At 32.4% G+C, this 22295-nt stretch overlaps 2 protein-coding genes across 6 annotated transcripts; both read right to left on the bottom strand.

The window, feature by feature from the left end:
* Window positions 1–307: 307 nt before the first annotated feature.
* On the bottom strand, window positions 308–21248 carry LOC105323045 (connector enhancer of kinase suppressor of ras 2). 5 transcript variants are annotated; one of them, XM_066070502.1, is made up of 11 exons: window positions 21108–21246; window positions 7791–7845; window positions 7628–7670; window positions 6596–6747; window positions 5245–5321; window positions 4189–4257; window positions 3743–3807; window positions 3099–3173; window positions 2750–2949; window positions 2078–2190; window positions 308–508 (listed from the first exon to the last, which is right to left on the bottom strand). In XM_066070502.1, exons 1-10 carry the CDS (start codon window positions 21122–21124, stop codon window positions 2083–2085), a joined length of 861 nt encoding a protein of 286 aa, XP_065926574.1. In that variant the 5' UTR covers window positions 21125–21246; the 3' UTR covers window positions 308–508; window positions 2078–2082. The 5 variants fall into 5 exon arrangements, with proteins under 5 accessions (XP_065926574.1, XP_065926575.1, XP_065926572.1 ...); XM_066070503.1 differs by lacking the exons at window positions 308–508; window positions 4189–4257; window positions 5245–5321; ... (1 more) ...; window positions 7628–7670; window positions 7791–7845 and adding exons at window positions 17118–17186; window positions 17693–17769; window positions 19255–19406; window positions 20298–20340; window positions 20448–20502 and having other exon boundaries at window positions 691–2190; window positions 21108–21248; XM_066070500.1 differs by lacking the exon at window positions 308–508 and having other exon boundaries at window positions 691–2190.
* On the bottom strand, window positions 10023–15801 carry LOC136271143 (uncharacterized). Its single transcript, XM_066070505.1, has 5 exons — window positions 15291–15801; window positions 14976–15055; window positions 13560–13649; window positions 11756–11973; window positions 10023–10846 (listed from the first exon to the last, which is right to left on the bottom strand). Exons 1-5 carry the CDS (start codon window positions 15296–15298, stop codon window positions 10742–10744), a joined length of 501 nt encoding a protein of 166 aa, XP_065926577.1. The 5' UTR covers window positions 15299–15801; the 3' UTR covers window positions 10023–10741.
* Window positions 21249–22295: the final 1047 nt, after the last annotated feature.

Consider the following 22295-nt stretch of genomic DNA (forward strand, 5'->3'; position numbering starts at 1 on the left):
GTTTTATGTTAAAAATGCGAAAATGGCGGGAAAAGGTAAACTTTATAATGTCATATTTTTAAATTGTGGGCACTAAAATCAAAATGAAAATTATGAAAAAACTTCAAATGTATATTTGTTCAAATAAAACAAAGAATTACATTAAAATGACAATGTTCATTTAAGGGGGCCATATTATGCTCAAACCATATATAGTCCTTTGAAAAATTATGCCTTTGAAATCGATTCTTCATTTCTACATGTGGGCTTTTTAAAAAAAAATATATAAAAAAAGAAATATTCTGCCCACACAACTGATAACAAAATGTTTAGAGCAATTTAATCTGTGATGTTGTGCATATAAAAGCTATTATGGTTGAGAGTTTCAACATTTTCGCCGGATGCTTTGTCTGGAGCGCCACCTGTCGGTTCGTTTTTAAAAAATCACAGCGTCGTTGTTTCCGCTCATTAATGCAGTCAAGGTCATCTGCACTAAGGGGTTCAAATGATATCTTAAGGCACGAATTAACTGAAACAGCAAAAAAAAAAAAAAACCAAAAAACAAAAACACAAAAAACAACAAAAAAAACAAAAACAATAAAAAAAAATATCCCCCCAAAAAAACCCTATAATCTACCGCCTGATCATTATACCATACCTTGAGTTTTATGACAAAAGCATTATGCTTTGATTAACAAAAAAGCTATAATATAAATTTTCAATTTCAACTAAGATTTATTTACGTTCTACATTGTTTAATATAGGTAAACTACTAACAACATAGTAAAGCGATATCTATTTTAAAACATTGCAAAATTACATGTAATTCAAGATGTTTGTCCAATTTTCTTCCTAACCAAGTAAATCACATTTTTAAAATGAGATACACACATTGACGAGAGAAAAATTATATATTTTAAACATATTAAAACCAATTCATTCTGTAAGAAAGAGACCGATAATTTGTTTGAAAATCGCGTTTTAATTTGTATATATTTTTCCCAAAAATAAAAATTTATAACAATCTCTTTAAAATATGAAATCTTGCCATGCATTTTTAATAGTTAAACTGCAAGCCTCTTCGAGTGTTTCTGGAGCCCTTGTTTACTATGTTTATATCAATGTGAAAATGTGACAGTATATATAAGGTCTAATATTGTACTTACTCTGGTAAAAAACATGTAACAAAAATTCTTATACTAGTCATTTTTAAAAGATACTAACAATCTATTTACATAGATGGACAATAGCATGCTTTACAAGTTGCTTTTAAGCATTTTTAAAAATGTCGTAGTAAATATGCATACGGATATATAGGCTAATATTTTTTCTTAAAATTTATGATTATAATGGGACATGACATCATATCAAGTTTCATTTTTTAATTGCAATACAAAAACCTTGTTTTAACAATTAGTTTAATCTATCGTTTGACATCCATATATAATTATATAACTGTGTGAAGGGAAATACTCGCCCCCGTTTTATTTTCGCCCCGTATCGCCCTCATCAGCGGGCAGATTAACGACTGCCTGAATTCCATGTACGAAATGTCTCAAATTATCTCTTTTTTAGCACTACTTTGTCTGAGCGAACTACAGACTGGGCGATATACCGTTTGCGTTATTAGAATCGGAAAAAGAGGATGATATATGTTTGTCACAGAGAGCTCATCAGTACTGATCTCTGGTGAATGAATCGATCTGGATCCCCCTTCCTTTAGTCCTACAATTTGTCACTGTTTTTAATCTATCCTTTGAAGTCTATATCTAATCATATATTGTGTGCAGGGAAATATTCGCCCCCGTTTTATTTTCGCCCCGTATCGCCCTCGTCAGCGGGCAGATTTAAGACTGCCTGATTTCCATGCACGAAATGTCTCAAATTATCTCTTTTTTAGCCCTACTTTGTCTGAGCGAACTACGGACTGGGCGATACCGTTTGCAAGTCTTAAAGGGCAAAATTAACACGCGGTGAAAATAACCCACTATAAAGTATTTGTATGTATTATTTCATTATACATGTAAAATTTATTGTTCTCCTTCCGTCTGTTTGATGATGAATTTGTGGTTACTAAAAAACGTAATGTATCCCTCACGCCCCCTACACCCATATCACTTCCAACAGCATATCTTTGTATTTTCTCAGGGACTCCTTTATATTTTTATTTTGAAGAATGGTTTCTAGTTCTTGAAGTTCTATTTCCTTCGCCTGTTACAAGAATAAAGAAATACAACGTTTAGTACTCTGTAAAAGGATAACTTTGCACCAAGATAAAGTCCTTTGGGAAACATATTCAACAGTATACACGCAAACTAAGAATAAAAAGAGCCTAGATGGACACACAGTCTTGTATATTTTTGAAGGCAATAATAGAACCATTTTAACAAGACCCTGGACTATCGGTAGCTAGGATATATTTATTCATTTCTTGTACCAAAACAAGTAAAACATGAGGCTGGTTTCCAGAAACATATGCACATATTGCGTAGTCTTAGCTCCCAAAGCCACATATATCTCGTTGATTTTTAAGAGCCATAGCTTAGGGGCCAGCAATGAAAAAGACAGGCTTACGTCACATTGTTATTTGACACAACTTCCCAAAGTGGAGAATGTTTACAGAGGCACTGCGTGCTGCCTAATCAATTTATGTAAATGTATATATATTTGCAAAATATAATATGTTCAAATCAAAAATCAAAAGTCAAAGCTCTTGTAAAAATGGTTCTAATAAAATAAATAAAATAATGGACATGGAACGCCTTTTTACCTTTAATGTTCTTAACAGGGACAGCTTCCGTTTCTCAGCCTCGATGTAATCATTGTGCAGTGTATTCGTGATGGGTAAAATGGCGCTTGTTCTCTGCTTACGTTTATTTTTGCCGTCAAAGCTCAGCTGCTCTCTATGGATGTTATCCATGAGGTGGCTCAAACCGTTTGATCCTCTTGAAATCGCTGACCCTGAATCAACTAAATCACTGGATTAAATTGTAACATTTGATAACTGCCTTGAAGTCAGGTTTATCAACATTTTCACATGATACCTGAGCAAATTATGTTTTAATAGCTATAATATTTTGTCCTTTTTTCATATTCAGGCGAAGTTAAATCTTACCTACCAGTTTTGGATTCAGTACTCTTCGAAGAATCTTTATTAGAATATTCTTCATCAGAACTCTCGCTATAAAAGTCATCTATAGAGAAAAGGTAGTCAATGTTATTTTATGTTACATGAATTTTATGGTGTTATACAGTGGCTATAGTATTCGAAAAATTGCCTGTTCCTGTAAAATTATCATAACGAATTGCCATTTTATTCAATAAATATATATACATATCATGAAACATATTTGAACAGTACGACAATCGTACATGTATATATTTTATTTAAAAACATCGACAGGAGTAAAACGCAGTATTTATAGTATTGTCTTTTCTCATACGATTTCATGTATATGTTTAAAATTTTAATATTGTATACAGAAGAATTCAATATTCGTCCACGTTTTATGTTTGCCCCTTTCGGCCTAGTTATCATCGGACGAATTTAGGACTGGGCGAATTCCAATGTCTTAAATCAACTCTCCATGAACAATGATGTGTCTGGGTGAATTCAAGACGGGGCGAAACTGTTTGTCACTGTGGAAGATGGAATATTACAGGAGGCAAACAATAACCCATGCAGTATACAGTATACATTAAGATATTAATGTTATAGTAGTTGAATTTTATTAAGTCATATAACGTATACATGTACTTGTACCTTGTTCCCTAGCCTCTGTTCGTTTATCTGGGTATTTTGTGGATTCTCTCATCTTGTTCATCCATCTTCAATAGAAATGTGCCATGCATAGTATCAAGTACAGACAGATGTTTTGCAAAAATTAACCATTGTTCTAACATAGAGAAGCTTCCTGCGAAACAGGTGTTCTCAGTACATGTATAATTACATTTTAAGGTTGAACATTCTATAATTGTGAATCACATTCAGACCACAACTTTTTTTTCAAAAGTTACTTAAACTATTCAACTGATCATGATACATCTATAAGAATTATAGTTTTAAGTCACAATTAAGGCATTACTTAAATTTTCATAAGAGTTCAATTTTCAGTAACTTGCGAATTCTATTATCATATTCAAAACTTTAATTGAGTTATAAACACAACAAGTAATAGTTATGATTCTACAGCAAGATCGGGTACTTACTTTATCATGTCATTCTGTCGTTCAGATGCGAATACAAAAGTCGTTCCCGAATGGTGGACTTTAAATGCACTGTAAAGTATTGTAATTGTCTAAATACAAAAGTATGCTATAAAGCCACAATAAATTAAACATGTACTAAAACAACAAACCTTTTCAATGATGTTAACCTTTTGAAACAATGTTAACCAATGTCATTGTCCTTAAATTGACTAAAATTCTCTAGTTTAAATTAATAAAAGATGAAAGAAATTTCAAAACAATTCATTTCTTTAATATATAATACAAAGAAAATATAAGTATATATCCCACAATATATAAAGGGTTATACAAGATGTGCATCGAAATTAAAATATTCTTCTTACATTATCATTTTTAAAGTGGCAAAGGATTACTGTCAATGTGTTATTTGAGTAACAATGGGAAAGGACTAAATATGGTTTGAGCCTAAAATGGCTCCCTTAAATGAACATTGTTATTTTACTGTAATTCTGTGTTTTATTTGTACAAATATACATTTGAAGTTTTTTCATAATTTTCATTTTGTTTTAGTGCCCACAATTTAAAAATATGACATCATGAAATTTACCTTTTCCTGCCATTTTCGCATTTTTAGCATAAAACGGCTTGTTTTGAAGCAGTTTTTCATTAAGGAAACATTGAGCGACTGCTTGAACAAACAAAATACTTTCACTAAAGACGTATAAGATGTATACTTATAAGTGACAAAAAGTTCGTTCTTGTTCAAAGAGTCGCTCCATATTTCCCATTCGAAAAAAGATAAGAAAAATGTCAATTTTTGACTGATTTTCATTAAATTATAAAAATAGCTTCACTTCAGACGTCATATACTGCCAGTGAGTGCATATAAATCAAATAAATAGGTGAAAAACATATCTAATGTCAACTCCTTTATAAAATAACACAACAAGTTATTGTACCTGAATCACTTTAAAAATTGCGAATTATGGGGGCCATATTTGACTAATATCATATATAGTTCTTTTTGATTAATTTTTTGTTCTTGTAATTTTTGTTGCGGATATATTTTATACTTACAAATGTTCTGTTTTGACTTCGGGAGCAGGAGATATTTGAAACGCGGGTAAGTGTAATAAAACCTCTGCTTTCAGATCCTGCAAAATGTGTTAAAGACAAGATAAAATTATGACTTTCAGTCAACTAATGTTAAATAAAAGTTCTGAAAAGATTAGTAATTGGCAGGGCAATGCCATTTTTTTCATCTTCCAGAGGACATTCAGATACCTTTCAGTTTGAATATTGAATTGCAAACTTTTAAAGGGGCATTGTCACGATTTTGGTCAAATTCATTTTTTTCTGTTTTTATTATCTACAATGTTTTAGGAATGCATTTCTAATGATCAAATGAAATTTGAGAGTCAGTCGTACAGTTATAAGCAAGATACAAGGCTCACAATATTTTGTCATGTAAACAAGGCTCTGTCCTGATTTTGTTCACATAGGTTCAATATACCTAAAAAAAAAAACCTTTATCAAGCTGATTTGTGTATTTTCTTATTCATTATAAGCATAAACAAACAGTTCCTAACGTTCAACACATTCATTTCAGGTCTAAAACTGGAATTTTTACTTGAACTTTCAAAATGTAAACAAAAGCTTTGTTTACATAGCAAACATTTGTAAGCTCTGTATCTCGCTTATAACTCAACAAATGTCACTCAAAGTTTGGTTGCTCATTAAAAATGCCTTACTAAAGCATTGTTAACATTAAAATCAGAAAAAATAATTTTTGACCAAAATCGTGACCTGAGTGATGCCCCTTTAACCTCTGACATAAATGTTTTTGTTAAAAGGAGATACTTTCTTGCAACATTTGAAGAACTGTTAAAGGGTCTACCAGAAGGATACAGAACCAATTTTACAACAAGTATATTATTTAGATATTAAGGTTTTGCTAAAGCCTAAACCCTTTAACCCTTGCTAAACCCTCTATATATTACAGATTGAACGGTTTTTCTTGTTTCAATTGTTCACCATAATGCTTTCTTGGTGATGCTCATAATGTAATATATTAAACTAGTATTATATCATTGACGTTTGTGGTTTTGTGTAAAGTGATCAAATAATAAAGGTAAGTAAATGACAATTTTGCAAAGGTTGAGTATGAATACGTCGGTGAATTCAATATGGTACTCAACACTGCATTTACTAACGGTGCACTTTCAATGCAATTTGCCAAGATGTGAGATATTTTTTTAAAAAAGCGGACTTTTAAAATGAAGCATGAGAATGTCAAATGAACCTCTAAAGTCAAATAGATGTACGTGTTTTATAATAACTTATCAATGCAAAGTGTCCTGGATGTGAAATGATAAAGCTGCAGTTTATTGAAAACGTTACATGTACCAACATAAGAATATCACTGTACCTCAGTGGTCTCATAGATATACATGTAGTGGTCCTTGATGATACACCACCGTTTGACCCAGTCATCCGCCAGTAACCTCCTGCCGCCTTGTCGTTTGTACAGCCATCCTTCACAGTCCCCCGACCCAAGGTCTTTACAACTCACTCGTCTATCTGTTGATACAGCAAGACTGGAGTTATGCCATAGTCAGAAACCCACGGTCAGTTTTGCAATTTCTTAATGTACCGAACGCCGGCAAACTCACTGAATTTTTCTCGTTCTTATGAATATTTATTATTCTCAATTCATCAGTGAGAAAGCAAAACTCTATAGTTCTTGGGTGAATCAAGACAACGAACAAGTTATGAATGCATGCCTTGTTGATATAAAGTGTGTCTAAGTTTGAACAGGCCGGAATGTTAAGCTTTTCTTCACAAAAGTGTGAAGGTACCTATCAAAATTAAACAGGAATTATTCATGATTACGGGATAAGCTTAATGAGTTGGCCTACAGTCAGTCAGCGTGAGCAAGAGTTGCCATGGATTTCCGACGATAGTTTGATGAAAGCAGATATTAGAATTTGAAAAGAGAGAAATTGTCAGTGAAATAAGATTTTTTTCACAAAATATTTATTTCACCAATCAAACGTTTATACAGTGAATAGGGAAAGGGTGACACATTTTAAACGCGGACCATGCAGTCGGTCAGTGAAAATGATTTATCTTGATCTGAACCATATAGCCTTGTACATGTACTACAGATGCATTTGATATGAAAACGACTTTTAATTACAATGTACAGATTTCAACCATGTGGAATCACTAATATGTATACCGAAATGTTATAACTTATGAGTTTATTTATTATACACAGCAGTTATAAAAAAAAATTACATCTTTTTTAAAAAAATGACAATTTATTAAAGTTGGCCTACACCAAATTAAATTTTCACATGACTGCTTAAAAAAAATTGCGAAATGAAATTGTCTGTCTATATACATATAGCGTTCTTTATAATAGCAGTAAGTGGATATGATTGTGTATTTAACTTACTTGCATGTTTTACCTTGCTTTTTGATCTCATGACAACTGCTGACTGTGAATGAAAAATCAGGACCGTGAATCTAGATACATGCAAGACCAACATTGAATGGACAGATAAAATTTAAGAAGAATTGAGACCAGGAAGTAAGGCTTCATGTTACATTGTACTGACCTCCTTTTCGAGTGGATTCTTGTGGACCACGCCCCCTACCACTGTCACCTTGTAACTGCCAAAAAATAATCAAATAAATAGTTACAAATAAAGGTAAATGACATTCTACTTAAAAATTCCTAGGCGTGACGAAAGAAATGTACATGTATCTTTTTGACTTGAGTAGAACAAATGAGAATTTCAGTAGCGTATTAAGAATATATAACTTGGTGAAAAAAAAAATCTAGATTTAATTAATATCTAAAATAACAGTCTTGGAAGTGAAGCAAGTGTGAGGGGGGAAAATTGCTCTTGCAACAATTTTGACCACAAATAAAGTGACTACTAGTATTTCTAGACTTATTAATTATTATTAAATGGCCAAACTGTGAAATAGGACTACGTTTTCTATTGTTCTATCCTATTTGAAAATTTAGCGTAGATTGTATCGTTCCATGACCGTTCAAGAAATAAAATTTTCGTGTTTCATTTTCGTTTAAGACATAAAGGGTAGGATTTTCTATTATGAATGAAAAGAGAAACATCTTTTTAAAGTAAATATGAAAACTAAGCCAACCGTCGCCCTATCCAACCAAAGAGCACTTTACGACGACATATGGATGTTATCCTCTTTAAAGGCATATAATTTGAGGCTACAAAAATGACAATCTAGTTAAATCTTACCTTTGGTTCTGATACATCCTACATTTGTATAAAGTATGTCTTCATTTTTTAAACTAAATAAAACTTGCTCAAGTCGCAGGTCTCAATGAAATTTGAAGCATAAAGAGTTTTATCATAGTTTGAAAATTCAATCCTTTACGGTGTATTTAGAATCATGTGAAAGAAATCTGATATACATCCTCTTTTTTTCACCTGATAAAATCTGTCCTGCATTCTTGTCACAAGAATCTAAAGTTCGGGGTTTCTTTTAGCACTTAGCAGCCTTTTGTTTATCAACCTGTTTTCCATGTAAAGGTTTTTTTTCAAAGAAAGATTGGTTTGACTTATAATGTCCTTTCAATGAATTCTCTCTCTCTCTCTCTCTCGAACCTTTAAAAGTTGACCTTGACTAGTCGCTTTTTGCATTCTCCTCTGCCATATTCTTTTTCATTAATCTACATATTTCAAGCCCTGGGTATACTTTTTCATTTGTTCGTGGCCCAGTGCATTCCGCTAATCTGATTTCACATGTATGTCATCGCTATGCTGTTATGGTTAAATATAATTTTTTAAAAATGCTTTTATAGAGGATATCTATTTTTTGTGATTATATATTTGCTTTATCCGCGTAGTTGAAATAGTTCATATATTAGCGAATATAACGATTTCAACGAGTTGGATAAACCGAATATAAAATCACACAATTATAGATGTTTTTCTTTTATCTCGTACGGTTTCATTTAAATTATAAAGCTTCTGAGTTTTGAGAAAGCGCCATAAATAAAACTTTTTTTTAGTCTAATCAGTGATGCAACGTTGTATAATGCAGTTATTGTGACCTTGCGCTATACAATTAAGTGCGTCATTTCGAATGCAGCTGTTTTTTAAATATTAAGTTTCACTGAAAAAAACCTTGAAATTATTTTTTATATCTATATTTTTTTTTCTTTGAAATGGAAATACTTGAATAGCCATGTTTATTGACAATGCACAAGTTGCGAATCATATTTTCCTACGAAAAAAACAGCCATGTAATATTTTCGCTGTCTATTTTACACACAGATTGACCTTTAATTTGATTTTAAAAATTGTCTGCATCAACATTTAAGATAGATTGCATAACTCACGCTATTAACATTACATGTATACATGTATGTGGCGTATCAACCCAGCGTATAATGGAAAGCAGTTAGTGTATTGTATAGGACAAAATGCTTACTCCAAGACTTGATATTAAAATTAATACTTTTTATTGTGATTTGTTATTTTGGAGAATCTTAAAAATAAAAACTATCCTTTATTTACACATCCTACTATGTATTAAAATGTAGTAATTTTTATTGGATATATTTGTGTTTTGTCTGTATTTATTCATATCATTCTGTAAGTTTTGTTTAAAATAAAACTGAAATTTCCTTTCATTGTTTTATCTATTTCAATCATTTAGTCAATTAATATATTGTATAAAGGTTGCCAAATGATTGTTAAAATAGACATGACTGAATCATTGATAAACAAATTAAAGCATGAATATTCACGACCGCGAGAACTTGCTTACAAAATGTTATTGTTAAACAGTATAAAAGTAAATCAGTCGAACACATTTATTTTATGAATATTCATGGCAAATGAAATAAAGTCAATTAATCAAACAAACAAAACCATGGATATTCATGATCATTAAAATAAGACCCTTGCATACCAAATAACATCGACAGATAATAATAGATTTTACATCTTTAGGCATCAAAACATCTAACCAACAGACGAGAGTTGCACTGCATATCATTAGCATATCAATATCATTAGCACTTAGTGTCATTCAGTTACAACCAGACCATTTCATAATTCAAAAAGAATATCTTAACCAGGACAAAAGATTCATATTTTATGCTATATGTATATATTACTTACAGAAAGAAAGCTACATACATAATGCAATCATTAATAAAGGTCGCAATTACATTGTAATTGGTCCATTGCACATCTTCCAATAACATATCATATATTAATTTGTTAATCTGAATCCACTTTCAGTCAAATCCCATGTTTCATATCAAACAGATTATAAACACGTCCAAACTATCTATGATGCTCAATGCACTCATTTTCTCATCCAATAATACGAACACACAATTCACAAAATTGAAATCAAATTACACAGTGTTGATCCACAACCAATCATGCTCCGAGTTTCATTTAATCATACGACTCCCATCCAATAGAATTCCATGTTCCATCTCGACATGTTTTTATTCAACATCTAGATTCATCTCAGGTTTGCCTTATAATTACTACTACGTGTACAATCAATGTGTTTCTTCCGTGTGGTTCTCCTTAAAACTTCGTAATAGTTCCTTTTTATTTCCACCTTTTAGTATATTTTCTAATTCCTGAAGCTCTAATTCTTTGGCCTAAAATGAAGCAAAATCGGATGTTATTGATTCATGATTATCATAGCACTAAGAATTAATCTGTGATGGTCATGGCTGCTTGTTTACATGCAATGTTTTTATTTGCATTCTGTCTGATTTTTTTTTCTATTTTGGTTTAAATTATTCAATATACCAAATGAACGGTCTTTTGATGTTTTTCTTTTGTGTGCTCTAAATAATACAATGTACATGTACCAAACGAACGCCATCATACTAAATAATAAAATTTTTGGAAGTAAAAATTGTCAAAAACTTACTCAGAAATCAAAAGTCATATAATGATATAACATGTACATTAATACAGCTAATTTTCTGATTTGCTCTTAGAGTAAACTATAAATCGTAATGAGAAAGAAAACGAGATAACTGTTTTGTGCTTCTTAGGTACATGTAAAAGGAAAACAACATTTAAATTAAGTATATCAATGACTTATCAATCTTCTATAATACATATTATTATATTCCAAAAAAAAAAATCACATAAAATTCTGTCCTTGATTATTATTTCCGTCAGTTATGGACGATTTTTAATGAAAAAAAACATACCTGTCAATTAATTCCCTTACTATTTTAATTTTTCTCTGTGTACGGACACTTGACTAGATAGAGAGACGTTTCAAAGAATTGAGGCTATTTCATACCACTGAATGAACACCATTTGAAATCTCCAGAGTTTATGAAAATCAAATAATTTAGAAAATGTGCCGCATGAATATCTCTGAACAGAGCAAAATAGGTCACCATGGTCATACCCTATTTTCTCATAAAATATAAGGACATATTTTTTTCTCCAATAACAACTTGACGTTTGATGTCATTCTTTTTTCACTGTAAGCGATTGTATTAGAAAATTTTAGATCTAAGCCACCTTGTGCATTTAATTATCACCTTCAACGTTCTCATCAGCGAGTGTTTCCGCTTGAGAGTCTCTATACTCTCAACGGGCGTCTCGACCGGGGCGCCGTCTGTCGGTAAGATGGCGCTGGTCCTCTGTTTCCGCTTGTCCTTGCCGTCAAATGTCAGCTGTTCCTTGTGGATGTTGTCCATGAGACGAGTCAGGTCCCCCACACTTCTTGATATAGGAGCGGGGGAGTCCACGGCATCGTCTACATACAAGTAAATTAGTTAACATACAAAATTCAGTTCAGGAAAATACAAGTAAGCCATTAATACCAAATTCAGTTCAGGTAAAAAAAAACCAAGTAAATCATTTATACAAAATTAGGTTAAGAAAATAAATAAAATAAATTCAAAATTCAGTTCAAAAAGAAAAACCATATTAGGTTTTTAAATAATATTCAGTTCAAATACTACCTGTAAGCTATTCATGCAAAATTCAGGTTCAGAAAATTTAGTTCAGAAAAATACAAGTTAGCCATTTCTATCAAATTCAATTCATGGTTATCTAAAGGAGAAAACCATCATCACCAGTGAGAGTTATTCTTCCTGCATGTAGTTTGCTAAACAGTATTTGGCATACATGTAGGCCTATATCAATCATATACTGTACTGTGGCCGATACTCTCCAGAGATTCTACACTAATGGTGGATTCTACACTAGTAGTGTGGGTCCTACCTGTACTGTGGCCGATACTCTCTAGAGATTCTACACTAGTAGTGTGGGTCCTACCTGTACTGTGGCCGATACTCTCCAGAGATTCTACACTAGTGGTGAATTCTACACTAGTAGTGTGGGTCCTACCTGTACTGTGGCCGATACTCTCTAGAGATTCTACACTAGTAGTGTGGGTCCTACCTGTACTGTGGCCGATACTCTCCAGAGATTCTACACTAGTGGTGAATTCTACACTAGTGGTGTGGGTCCTACCTGTACTGTGTCCAATACTCTCCAGAGATTCTACACTAGTGGTGAATTCTACACTAGTAGTGTGGGTCCTACCTGTACTGTGTCCAATACTCTCCAGAGATTCTACACTAGTAGTGTGGGCCCTACCTGTACTGTGTCCAATACTCTTCAGAGATTCTACACTAGTAGTGTGGGCCCTACCTGTACTGTGTCCAATACTCTTCAGAGATTCTACACTAGTAGTGTGGGCCCTACCTGTACTGTGTCCAATACTCTTCAGAGATTCTACACTAGTAGTGTGGGCCCTACCTGTACTGTGTCCAATACTCTCCAGAGATTCTACACTAGTGGTGTGGGCTCTACCTGTACTGTGTCCAATACTCTTCAGAGATTCTACACTAGTAGTGTGGGCCCTACCTGTACTGTGTCCAATACTCTTCAGAGATTCTACACTAGTGGTGCGGGCCCTACCTGTACTGTGTCCAATACTCTCCAGAGATTCTACACTAGTGGTGTGGGCTCTACCTGTACTGTGTCCAATACTCTTCAGAGATTCTACACTAGTAGTGTGGGCCCTACCTGTACTGTGGCCGATACTCTCCAGAGATTCTACACTAGTGGTGTGGGCTCTACCTGTACTGTGCCCAATACTCTCCAGAGATTCTACACTAGTAGTGTGGGCCCTACCTGTACTGTGGCCGATACTCTCCAGAGATTCTACACTAGTGGTGCGGGCCCTACCTGTACTGTGGCCAATACTCTCCAGAGATTCTACATTAGTGGTGGATTCTACACTAATGGTGTGGGCTCTACCTGTACTGTGTCTGATACTCTTCAGAGATTCTACACTAGTGGTGAATTCTACACTAGTAGTGTGGGTCCTACCTGTACTGTGGCCGATACTCTCTAGAGATTCTACACTAGTGGTGTGAGATGGATGGTCCTCTTCGTCTGAACTCTCGCTGTAGTAATCGTCTGTGAATAATTACATTATATTGAATTGGAAAGAACGTACATAAAATATCTTTCCACACAATTTTCAATGAAAAAAAAGTTTATTGCATATAGTTACAGTAAGTTGCAATACTCAAACGGGTAGTCTAAATTTTGATTATACAATCATGTAATTAACAATACCCTATATAAATAAAATTGAAATTCAAGTTTTTTTTCTGATGTTTGACCAAGTCCCAGATTTTAACTTTTTAATGATGCAGTAAATTGTTAAACATATATATTGGGTTGTTTTTTAGGCCCAATACTCTTTAAAACAAACTAGACTTTGACCCGTGCGTGCACGGGTTGACATTGCATATCGAACATTTAGAAATAGGTACATCGATACACCTTATTATTGACATTTACATAACAAAGCTATAAGCCTACAATAATGCTATTAATTTCACTACACTTTCCTTAGTTTGAATAACCTAACTGTGTCTCGGGAAAAGTCCCTCCCTTACTTGTACCCGTAAAGTAGCAGAAAATTGCAGAATCGCTCTGGAACGATTTTGGAGAAAGTTAATGAATGATGTTGCCTTGAAAATAACAGTCAAATACATCACAACAAACATTTTTGAGACTGCAAATACCTTTCAACTAAAAATTTTAATCCATAGAATGGAAGAACTCAAAACCTTTTCACCAACGTAATCGTATATTCTTTGTAAAACTGGGTCTGTAGGACATTATTCATTTTTACGATAAAACATATTCTATCTTCACTCTCCTAACAAATATAATGTAACATTTTTGCATGTAATCAAATATTTGTTGTCATCACGAAGATGAAAGTAAGTGCTTAGTTGAAATGTATATTTGTTATTTTATACTTTCTCTCATAAGAAATCATTAATTTATATGAACAAAATATATAGCGAAAGTCCAATGAAAATTTACCCGTATTTGTATTATCATTTCTGAGTTTATTCAGGCAGATGTGATATTGTGGAAACAAATATAAACTAAAGATCCCGTTAGTGTGAATGTATTGCGCAAGTGCAAGATTGTAAAATCCAAAAAATCCAGGTGATTTCCGGGATTTTTTGAGGAATTTTCGTTGATTATTAATTAGCGAAGCTTAACTGAGAAAAAATAAAAACAAATTGGTAATCTTCAAGTACCAAAGATGTTTAAAATATATAAAACAAAAGACAGTATTCTTCCGATTTCTCGGTATTAAAGACTAAAAATTCGGGTCTATTATTTTAATATAGTAGTATAGATTCTAGCAAATTGTGTGCGTTTTTGTCCATAAAAATCAATTTTCAGGCTACTTTGACTGACAAAAATGATACTAACTTGATGCACTATGTTCACCATGCTTTATCACTTTGGGTGGAGAAAAAGATATTGCAGCTAACCCCATCTTGTTCATCCATCTGTAACAAACAGACTCAATAGTAAGTATCAATTTGACGCAAATAATTTAAAAAAAGTTCAAACCTCTTTATCCGTTAAAAGAACGTGTGAAAACCCCGAAGAATTCTGTGTTAGCCTGCGACCACATATTATTATATAATTAAGCAATACATGTATTTCTTTCTAAAAAACATAATAAATGGGAAAGAAAAAAGTGGATCAAGCAGACTTATTTAACAACCCTGATTTTCTTACTTTTTCATGTCATCTTGTCGTTCCGACGCAAAGATAAAAGACGTTCCCAAGTTGTGGACTTTAAATGCGCTGTTAAAAAAGTATAAAACGTTTAGTTGACTAGAAAAAAATAACGGGACAGTACTGTGGTACTTGTGTTCAGCGCTGTCAACAGAGGTTTACAGCACAGTAAACAGGGATTTACAGCACAGTAATCAGAAGTTTACATCACAGTAAACAGGTTTACAGCACAGTAATCAGAAGATTACATCACAGTAAACAGGTTTACAGCACTGCAAACGGAGGTTTACGGCAGGGTAAACATGAGTTTACAGCACAGTAAACAGAGACATGATAGCGACGTGGGTAAAATAAGGTGGTATGATAAAGGATATAGAGATGATAAACGTGTGGATACAGATTTAAAAATTTAATGTGAATATATTCAATGGGAATTATTTTTAGAACCAATGACAGGGAAAATGATGCATTTTGAATAATATTGTAATCTTTAGAACACAAAGATGTAAAAATCAATTTCACATTCCGATGTACATTGTACTAAGAACTTCATATAAATCATTAGTATTTATTCCTTTTAGTGACTGTAAAATATATAAAGCAACGATGCAACATATTCTAGAGCAAATAAAATATATAAAAAAACATGATGCAAATGAAAGATACCGTTAGTAAAACATGCTACATATTCAAATAGTTCTTCCTCTAGTTACTTCTTAAGAGTGATATCTCTCTCTCCAGCATATGCATTTCATATGCTATTGAAAAACCGATAGTATCCTTATGATATAATTTCATTGATACCTGTTAAATTAATGTTACAAGCTTTTAATAAAACGGCACCTGTTGAGAATCGCTTAATTATGTCAAGTATACTAGCTAAATTATGACAAGTTCCGAGTTTCTCAATGTACCAAGTTTAAAAAAGCGGATCTTAAACTCCTTTCAAAAATGTTTAAGTAATCATATAAAGTAAAACATATAAAACGAAGTTACTGTTCTTATTTAGAAACTGAATACATCTCAAAATCCATTGTACTGTCAAGTGTGGATGTTTCTCAATCTCCTAAATACACTACATATTGACTTCAGTAAGCATCTAGTACTCTAACGGTGCAAAATTTTTAAAAAACTTATATCTATGAAAAATAAAATGTTCATCTTTATAATATTTCTTAACAATTACTATCGTAAAATAAAGTGCATTATATATAGATGTATAAATTGTATAATAATCTGGCAATTTTAAGGATTTTTTTCAACTAATATGTCGCATTCAATATAACTAAAAATATGAAAATACACACATGTTTAAATAGTCATAAAAGGCGCAAGACAGGGCATAAACCAAATAATAAAAGAGTCATTCCGAAACTACTGTTACAGTAATTATTCAGAAAGAAAACGCAATCATAACATTCCATTCTTTCTACTAACTCGTCTGCCAATTCAAAGCATTAACGATCACAAGCATAGTATCAAGTACAGACAGATGTTTTGCAAACATTAACCATTGTTCTAACATAGAGAAGCTTCCTGCGAAATAGGTGTTCTCAGTACATGTATAATTACATTTTAAGGTTGAACATTCTATAATTGTGAATCACATTCAGACCACAATTTTTTTTCTCAAAAGTTACCTAAACTATTCAACTGATACATCTATAAGAATTATAGTTTTAAGTCACAATTAAGGCATTACTTAAATTTTCATAAGAGTTCAATTTTCAGTAACTTGCGAATTCTATTATCAGTGCTCATAACCTTAATTGAGTTATAAACACAACAAGTAATAGTTATGATTCTACAGCAAGATCGGGCACTTACTTTATCATGTCATTCTGTCGTTCAGATGCGAATACAAAAGTCGTTCCCGAATGGTGGACTTTAAATGCGCTGTAAAATATTGTAATTGTTACATTGTATCTTACTTATGTTGATATGTTGATGTTACTGTACAGGACGAGATCATACGCTTGTTCAACTTAACTTAAAATCAGATCTAAATAAAAAAATTATGCTATAAAGCCACAATAAATTAAACGTATTCTAAAACAACAAACCTTTTCACTGATGTTAACCTTTTGAAACAATGTTAACCAATGTCATTGTCCTTAAATTGACTAAGAATTCTCTAGTTTAAATTAATAAAAGATGAAAGAAATTTTAAAACAATTTATTTCTTTAATATATAATACAAAGAAAATATAGTATATATACCACAATACATAAAGGGTTATCCATATATATAAGATGTGCATCGAAATATAAATATAATCTACTGACATTATCATTTTTAAAGTGGCAAAGGATTACTCTCAATGTGTTATTTGAGCAACAATGGGGAATTTTGATTAATTTTTGTTCTTGTAATTTTTGGTGCGGATATATTTTATACTTACAAATGTTCTGTTTTGACTTCGGGAGCAGGAGATATTTGAAACGCGGGTAAGTGTAATAAAACCTCTGCTTTCAGATCCTGCAAAATATGTTAAAGACAAGATAAAATTATGACTTTCAGTCAACTAATGTTAAATAAAAGTTCTGAAAAGATTAGTTATTGGCAGGGCAATGCCATTTTTTTCATCTTCCAGAGGACATTCAGATACCTTTCAGTTTGAATATTGAATTGCAAACTTTTAAAGGGGCATGGTCACGATTTTGGTCAAATTTATTTTTTTTTCTGTTTTTATTATCTACAATGCTTTAGGAATGCATTTCTAATGATCAAATAAAATTTGAGGGTCAGTCGTAGAATTATAAGCAAGATACAAGGCTCACAATATTTTGTCATGTAAACAAGGCTCTGTCCTGGTTTTGTTCACATAGGTTCAATATACCTTAAACAAAAACCTTTATCAAGCTGATTTGTGTATTTTCTTATTCATTTTAAGCATAAACAAACAGTTCCTAACGTTCAACACATTCATTTCAGGTCTAAAACTGGAATTTTTACTTCAACTTTCAAAATGTAAACAAAAGCTTTGTTTACATAGCAAACATTTGTAAGCTCTGTATCTCGCTTATAACTCAACAAATGTCACTCAAAGTTTGGTTGCTCATTAAAAATGCCTTACTAAAGCATTGTTAACATTAAAATCGGAAAAAATAATTTTTGACCAAAATCGTGACCATGCCCATTTAACCTCTGACATAAATCTTTTTGTTAGAAGGAGATACTTTCTTGCAACATTTGAAGAACTGTTAAAGGGTCTACCAGAAGGATACAGAACCAATTTTACAAGTATATTATTTAGATATTAAGGTTTTGCTAAAGCCTAAACCCTTTAACCTTTGCTAAACCCTCTATATACTGTGGAATCATTTAAATTCGTGGGGGTCAATTTTCGTGGATTCTTGGTTTTTTCCTTATTTGTGGGGATGTAATTTCGTGGGTGCGTCAGTTTTCAGTTTCAGTAAGAAAGAATACTCTTTTTAAATTTTTTTTCGTTGAGGATGTAAATTCGTGGGGAAGGGCTACCCACGAATACCACGAAAATTGAGCCACCACGAATTTTAATGATACCACAGTATTACAGATTAAACAGTTTTTCTTGTTTTAGTTGTTTACCATAATGCTTTCTTGGTGATGCTCATAATGTAATATATTAAACTAGTATTATATCATTGACGTTTGTGGTTTTGTGAAAAGTGATCAAATAATAAAGGTAAGTAAATGACAATTTTGCAAAGGTTGAGTATGAATACGTCGGTGAATTCAAAATGGTACTCAACACTGCATTTACTAACGGTGCACTTTCAATGCAATTTGCCAAGATGTGAGATATTTTTAAAAAAAGCGGACTTTTAAAATGAAGCATGAGAATGTCAAATGAACCTCTAAAGTCAAATAGATGTACGTGTTTTATAATAACTTATCAATGCAAAGTGTCCTGTATGTGAAATGATAAAGCTGCAGTTTATTGAAAACGTTACATGTACCAACATAAGAATATCACTGTACCTCAGTGGTCTCATAGATATACATGTAGTGGTCCTTGATGATACACCACCGTTTGACCCAGTCATCCGCCAGTAACCTCCTGCCGCCTTGTCGTTTGTACAGCCATCCTTCACAGTCCCCCGACCCAAGGTCTTTACAACTCACTCGTCTATCTGTTGATACAGCAAGACTGGAGTTATGCCATAGTCAGAAACCCACGGTCAGTTTTGCAATTTCTTAATGTACCGAACGCCGGCAAACTCACTGAATTTTTCTCGTTCTTATGAATATTTATTATTCTCAATTCATCAGTGAGAAAGCAGAACTCTATAGTTCTTGGGCGAATCAAGACAACGAACAAGTTATGAATGCATGCCTTGTTGATATAAAGTGTGTCTAAGTTTGAACAGGCCGGAATGTTAAGCTTTCCTTCACAAAAGTGTGAAGGTACCTATCAAAATTAAACAGGAATTATTCATGCTTACGGGATAAGCTTTATGAGTTGGCCTACAGTCAGTCAGCGTGAGCAAGAGTTGCCATGGATTTCCGACGATGGAGTAATGATCGCAGATATTAGAATATGAAAAAAGGGAAATTGTCAGTGAAATAAGATTTTTTCACAAAATATTTATTTCACCAATCAAACGTTTATACAGTGAATAGGGAAAGGGTGACACATTTTAAACGCAGGCCATGCAGTTGGTCAGTGAAAATGATCTATTTTGATCTGAACCATATACCCTGGTAAATGTATTACAAATGCATTCGATATGAAAATGACTTTTGATTACTATGTACAGATTTCAGCCATGTAGAATCACTAATATATAGAGATATTATTCATAAATTATGAGATTTTTAATATTTATTATACAAGGCAGTTATTAAAAAAAATTACATCCTTTCTAAAAATGAAAATTTATTAAAGTTGGCCCACACAAAATTAATGATTCCACAGGGCTGCTCGAAAAATTTTGCTAAATGAACTACAATTATGTTTGTCGGTCTCTATACATATAGCGTTATTTGTAATAGCTGTAAGTGGATATGTGTTTTTAACTTACTTGCATGTTTTACCTTGCTTCTTGATCTCATGACAACTGCTGACTGTGAATGAAAAATCAAGACCGTGAATCAAAATAATACCAACATTGGATGGAAAGATAAAATATAAGAAGAACTGAGACAAGGAAGCAAGGCGTCGTGTTACTGACCTCTTTTTCGAGTGGATTCTTGTGGACCACGCCCCCCACTACTGTCACCTTGTAACTACCAAAAAATAATAAAATAAAGAAATAGTTACAAATAAAGGTAAATGACATTCTACTTAAAAATTCCTAGGCGTAACGAAAGAAATGTACATGTATCTTTTTGACTTGAGTAGAACAAATGAGAATTTCAGTGGCGTATTAAGAATATAACCTGGTAAAGAAAATTCCAGATTTAATTACTATCTAAAATAACAGTCTTGGGAGTGGAGTAGTTGTGAAGGTAAAAATAAAGCTCTTGCAATGATTTTGACCACAAATAAAGTGACTACTAGTATTCCTAGATTTATTTATAATAACGGCCAAACTGTGAAATAGGACTACGTTTTCTATTGTTCTAAACCTTTTTGAAAATTTAGCGTAGATTGTCTCGTTCAATGGCCGTTCAAAAAATAAAAATTTCGTGTTTCAATTTAGTTTAAGACATAAAGGGTAGGATTTTCTATTATGGCTGAAAAAAGAAACATCTTTCTAAAGTAAATATGAAAATTAAGCAAACCGTCGCCCTCTCCAACCAAAATGCACTTTACGACGACATTTTGGATGTTATCCTCTAAAATGCATATAATTTGAAGCTACAAAAATGACAATCTAGTTAAATCTTACCTTTGGTTCTGATACATCCTAAATTTGTATAAAGTATGTCTCCATTTTTAAAACTAAATAAAACTAAAAATGTGTGTTCAAGTCACAGGTCTCAATGAAATTTGAAGCATAAAGAGTTTTATCATAGTTTGAAAATTCAATCCTTTACGGTGTATTTAGAATCATGTGAAAGAAATCTGATATACATCCTCTTTTTTTTTTTACCTCTTGAATCTGTCCTGCATTCTTGTCACAAGAATCTAAATTTCGGGGTTTCTTTTAGCAGCCTTTTGTTTATCAAGCTGTTTTCCATGTAAAGGATTTTTTTTTCATAGAAAGATTGGTTTGATTATATAATGTCCTGTCAATGAATTCTCTCTCTCTCTCTCTCGAACCTTTAAAAGTTGACCTTGACTAGTCGCTTTTTGTATTCTCCCCTGCCATATTCTTTTCCATTAACCTACATATTTCAAACCCTGGGTATACTTTTTCATTTGTTCGTGGCCCAGTGCATTACGCTAATCTGATTTCACATGTATGTCATTACTATGCTGTTATGGTTAAAAATAATAAAAAAAATTTGCTTTTATAGAGGATATCTATTTTTTGTGATTATATATTTGCTTTATCCACCTAGTTGAAATAGTGCATTTATTTGCGAATATAACGATTTCAACGAGTTGGATAAACCGAATATAAAATCACACAATAGATGTTTTTCTTTTATGTCGTACGGTTTTATTTAAATTATAAACTTCTGAGCTTTGAGAAAGTGCCGTAAGTAAAACCAATTGAATTTTTTTTAGTCTAATAGGTGATGCAACGTTGTATAATGCAGTTATTGTGACCTTCTGCAATACAATTTAGTGCGTCATTTTGGATGTAGCTGGTTTTTAACGTAAAGTTTCACTGAAATAAACCTTGAAATTATTTTTCACGTTTATTAAATAAATTTTTTCTTAGAAATGAAAATACTGGAGACTTGAATAGCCATGTTTATTGACAATGCACAAGTTGCAAATCATATTCTCCTACGAAAAAAAAAGCCATGTAATATTTTCGCTGTCTATTTTACACACAGATTGATCTTTAATTTGATTTTAAAAATTTTCAGCATCAAAATTTAAGATCAATTGCATAACTCACGCTATTAACATTACATGCATACATGTATGTGGCGTATCAACCACAGCATATAATGGAAAGCAG

The sequence above is a fragment of the Magallana gigas genome, chromosome 9 (genome assembly GCF_963853765.1).
Source record: "Magallana gigas chromosome 9, xbMagGiga1.1, whole genome shotgun sequence".
Lineage (NCBI taxonomy): Eukaryota > Metazoa > Mollusca > Bivalvia > Ostreida > Ostreidae > Magallana > Magallana gigas.

Coding starts and splice junctions, on each gene's coding strand:
- LOC105323045 (XM_066070502.1), bottom strand. Junction 7,671..7,790: donor AGAATCCACTCGAAAAGGAG/GTCAGTACAATG, acceptor TTTCATTCACAG/TCAGCAGTTGTCATGAGATC. Junction 2,950..3,098: donor GAGTACTGAATCCAAAACTG/GTAGGTAAGATT, acceptor CCAGTGATTTAG/TTGATTCAGGGTCAGCGATT.
- LOC136271143 (XM_066070505.1), bottom strand. Junction 11,974..13,559: donor GAGTATCGGCCACAGTACAG/GTAGGACCCACA, acceptor ACTTGTATGTAG/ACGATGCCGTGGACTCCCCC. Junction 10,847..11,755: donor CGCTGATGAGAACGTTGAAG/GTGATAATTAAA, acceptor GCTTCATTTTAG/GCCAAAGAATTAGAGCTTCA.